This window comes from Nicotiana sylvestris, chromosome 9 (genome assembly GCF_000393655.2).
Source record: "Nicotiana sylvestris chromosome 9, ASM39365v2, whole genome shotgun sequence".
In the NCBI taxonomy this organism is placed as follows: Eukaryota; Viridiplantae; Streptophyta; class Magnoliopsida; order Solanales; family Solanaceae; genus Nicotiana; species Nicotiana sylvestris.
This window is the reverse complement of record NC_091065.1, coordinates 192,324,838-192,329,328: the sequence shown is the minus strand read 5'-3', so window position 1 is coordinate 192,329,328 and position 4,491 is coordinate 192,324,838. Positions and strand designations below refer to the sequence as shown.

Below are 4,491 nucleotides of genomic sequence, written 5' to 3'. Positions count from 1 at the left end.
AACAACAACAACAATAAACCTAGTGTAATCTCACAAGTGGGATCAGGAGAGGGTAGCGTGTATGCAGACCTTACCCTTACATTGAGAAGATAGAGACGTTGTTTCCGATCTATCCTCGGCTCTGAATACCAGATGATTAAATAAAATATTATTAATATCTCCCCCAAAAACCTTCCATAAAACATGCTTCTCATTTCTAAACCAAAGTAAGAAAATTTGTAAAGAAAATCAAAGTTATTGGAGACTTGACTCATATGACCATTTCCTGCTTTCCTTATGAAACATAGTCAAACATGCCTGAGTAAAATACTAAAATCTTGCTGAATATTAGAGGAAATAATGTATTACTAGTATTTATTTCAAAGAGTTTTCTCAACTCTTGATAAAAGAACATGACCGATAGATTATACAACTAGAAAATAGTCACAATGATTTTCTAGGTTTTACCATGGAATTAAACTTTACAAAAGGCCCTTTCTAAGGCTGCAAAACTAACAAACTAAAGCAACAAATTCACCCTTGTGACGATGCCAAAAACTTTCTTGTTCCGCGATAGATTCGTGGTCATTAGCGTACTCTCAAACGGAATGCGCGGAGAGCTTCTCTTTGGATTGACGTTCTTCTTATTGTTCAGATCGGCTGACCTTTCGGGGTGATTTGATCCTTAATCCACATGTATATTGGAACGAGCACGTAATAAGTTGCAGCAGTTATGCCAAGGAGGAATCGCACGAGAAATATGAATGGGTTTACAGGCTTGCTCACATCCTCAACCTTCGGACCGAGCTGCAACACAAACAATACAACACCAGAGAAATATTAACAGTTGGTGTAAGAAAAATTCTTACGATGCTGGTATTATCTATCTGGCTTCTGTTGTTGTTACTAATCTATTGTCTCTTTTCGTCTTCTTGAGCCAAAGGTCTATCGAAAACAACCTCTTTACTCCTTCGGGGTAGAGGTAAGGTCTGCGTACACACTACCCTCCGAAATCCCACTTGTGGGATTTTACTAGGTTGTTGTTGTTGGCGGTGTAAGAAAATATTGTTCATGAAGTTCAAAATGTAAGCAACCTTGAAGAATAAGGTGAATTTTTAAAGATAAATTTCCAACATAAAAATTGCTCCCAAAAAAAATATATGACATATTTAAGACTACAAGTTTCAAAAGTCTTCAATTTTTTTAAAACTCTGCATCCAGTCAAACAGGTTCATATAAAATAAAATAGAGGGACAACAATAAAAAAAATCAGTGTAATCTCACAAGTGAGGTCTGGAGAGGATAGTGTGTACGCAGCCTTTCCCCTACCTTGAGAAGGTAGAGAGGTTGTTTTCGATACACCATCGGCTCAGGAGAAGCATAGTCACGTCATTTGTTGAAGAAAAGAAAACAATAGTGCATAAACTATGGAAAGGAAATAGTAACACAAAACAGCACCAGATAAACTGAATAAAATAGAGGGAGTAAAAGGAAGTTTATGTGTCACCGTCCACCGTATGACGTGTGTCACAATTTATGTCACGTAGTTTGACTATGGACGAAAAATAAAAAAGCTAATCTTGTACATTAACAGCACAAATTTAGCAAGAATGGAAGTCCTTACCTTCAACGGAGATTCCCCGAAATATGGCTTGACACCAGTCACAGAACAACCCATGATCAAGCCATGGCGACGGACACCACGATACCATTTTGGGCCAATCCTCTTGAGTTTAACTTGTGCAAAACCAGCCTTTTTAAACCACTCTATATACTCCTCTTCTTTTGGAAAGAGCATCCACATATCAGCAAAGAAGCGAGATAGCCAAAACGTCGGGTACACAGGACCAATTAAGCAGGCAACACCACCTATGGTCAGTACTCGGTATGCTTCCTTGATACCGCGCTGTGGATCTGGCCAGTACTCAATGCTGGAAAATACAATCATAGTTTGAAACCAGTTTCTAACAATAAGATTGAATATAGAGAATACTTTATAAATAAGGAAACTATAACACAATTGTTAAGAACCTAAAGTATAGTAATGCAAATTGTAAGCCAGAAACATAGAAAACAATACACATGGCCGAAAAACCATAGCAGAATCATAGCTAGTTGAACTACAAAATCTTCCTTATGGTCTTCTATTAAAAGCACATAGAATGTTAAAGAGCATTTCAACATTTGAGAAAGAGTAACAAAAACTCCTCCTCAAGTCGATGAATTGTTTAACAGCATTACATAGTATTGTATACTAACAAGTCCAATTTGGAGGAAAGGCAAGGATATCATCGAAGAAATTGACATTTCAGAAACAGAAAGTGTGCACTTTTGTCATGGTCCAAGCCCCAACTGCCAAGGTATTGTCCGTTTTGGCCGCCCCTTTCCGGGCTACGTCAAGGCTTTTCGGCCTCATGGTTTTATCCCCTCGAGATTTAACCCAAAAGGCGCCTCAACAATTGAATCATAAACTCATTCCTATACCGCTCTTAAACTTTCCATCCGATTCCAACATGAAATTTGCGTAAAGGCAAGCTTCACACCAAACTCCTTTTGAGTTAAACCGCCTGCAACCCGGAAGCTGTTACCAGAGAGAGGCTAGAGTACTCAAAAGCAGAGTAGCCGTGCGGGTTCGGTCAAACCTAGTCATTTTTGCTTAAATATTGTATTTGTACTAGAAAGTTTATTAAATATGCATAAAATATTTAATTATGGACCCAGTAACTAAGACGAGCTATCAATTTTGAGGCAAATTTCGAATCCATAAACTTCATATCCGAGCTCCGCCTCTGAGAGTACTAGGTACAGATTCGACCGAACCTGATAGCTTTTGCTTTGACCTTATATTTATACTGATAGATCCATTAAATACGTATAAATATTTAATTGTGGACCCAATAACTAAGACGAGGTATGGGTTCCGCGGCAAGTTCAGAACCCATAAACTACAAACGTTGGTTGCTCCTCTTATATTACGTACGGATTTGCCGAACCTAGTAGCTTTTGCTTACTCTATATTTGAATTACAAAATCCATTAAATACGTACAAATATTTAATTCAAAGCCAATAACCAAAACAAGCTATGTGTTCCACAGCAAGTTCAGATCCATAAACTTCAAATTCTAGCTAAGCCTCTCCTGTTACAACTACAGTTTGATTTCTCCTTAACATCACAAAAGGAAGAAGCAAAAACAAAAACAACATCTCAGTATATTCCCACAAGTGGGGTCTGAAGAACTTAGTATGTACGCAGTCTTACCCCTACTCTGAAAGGGCGGAGAGATTGTTTCCGATAGAGAAAAGCAAAAACAAATTAGTGAAATTACCTTCCAGCAGAAACATATCTATCAAAAGTATCAGTAGGAAAAGGTAAATCCTCAGCATCTCCTTCCAATATTTTACATTCTTTTAAAGGTTCTTTTTCTCTAGCTTTAGCAAGTTGATGAGGTGATTGATCAATAATTGTAACATTCTTAGCATCAACATGTTTAACAATACCAAGTGTAGTAAATCCAGTCCCACCACCAACATCAACAACTTGTAATTGTCTACTGTTTAATTCAGCTGGTTCAAGTGCTTCATCTCTCATATCTTCAGTCCAATGACCTGGATTTATAACATGGTCATATACTATAGATAAAAATCTATAAAACCAAAATGCTTCTTTTTTGTGTTGTATAAATCTTGGTTGTGAAGCTGGTCTTGAAGATGATACACTGCATTTTGTTCTTAGGGTTCTTGATTTGGGATTTGAAATTCTTGAGAAATTTACAAGACCCTTTTGAGGAAAACACTTGATGTGTAATTCTGATGGAGAAATACCACTATGAATCTTGAAATTTTCAGCTCCACTTAGTATTGAAGAAGCCATGAATATGAATTTTTTACTGCATATATTTTTTGATAAGCTTCAGAAAAGAAGCTTATCAATTTGGGAATTTTTTTGGGAAGAAAAATAGCACAAAAATAGAAAAAGCTCAGTATTGTTATTTGGTTAGCTGAAGAGGTAGTAGAAGTGGCAGAGCATTGCCTTTTTTCGCGACCACATATTGAGATTACGATTAGAACTCGCAAAGAAACAAGAGCCACAAAGCTATATACGACAGCGTTTTGCCTTTTTCACTTAAGTAGATCCAATATGTCCATCAAAAAAGACAAACAAATTTGTTAGTGGGCGTTTGGACATAAGAATTCTAAAATGTTTCCAAAAAAAAAATTGAATCTTTTTTAAGTGAAAATTGTAGAGTTTTTGATCAATATTGTTCTTTATCTTTGAGGGTAGGTATATTTTGGTCCCTCAAATATAACCCCGAGCATATTTAGTCCCTTAAGTATGCTAAAGTGAAGCACATTTAGTCTCACTGATAGAATGTATTCAAAAACTAACGGTGTTAACCAACTCTGATTCATGAACCAAATCTTCTGCTCTGAAACAAAATGTTTCCTCTCCTTTTATTGGATAACGCAAATTATCATTTTAATTCCTCATTTTTAGATAATGTCTTCTAAAA

At 36.5% G+C, this 4,491-nt stretch overlaps 1 protein-coding gene across 1 annotated transcript; it reads right to left on the bottom strand.

The window, feature by feature from the left end:
* Positions 1-327: 327 nt before the first annotated feature.
* Positions 328-4,048, bottom strand: LOC104210164 (2-methyl-6-phytyl-1,4-hydroquinone methyltransferase, chloroplastic-like). The gene is made up of 3 exons (XM_009758984.2): positions 3,307-4,048; positions 1,604-1,910; positions 328-786 (listed from the first exon to the last, which is right to left on the bottom strand). Exons 1-3 carry the CDS (start codon positions 3,849-3,851, stop codon positions 631-633), a joined length of 1,008 nt encoding a protein of 335 aa, XP_009757286.1. The 5' UTR covers positions 3,852-4,048; the 3' UTR covers positions 328-630.
* Positions 4,049-4,491: the final 443 nt, after the last annotated feature.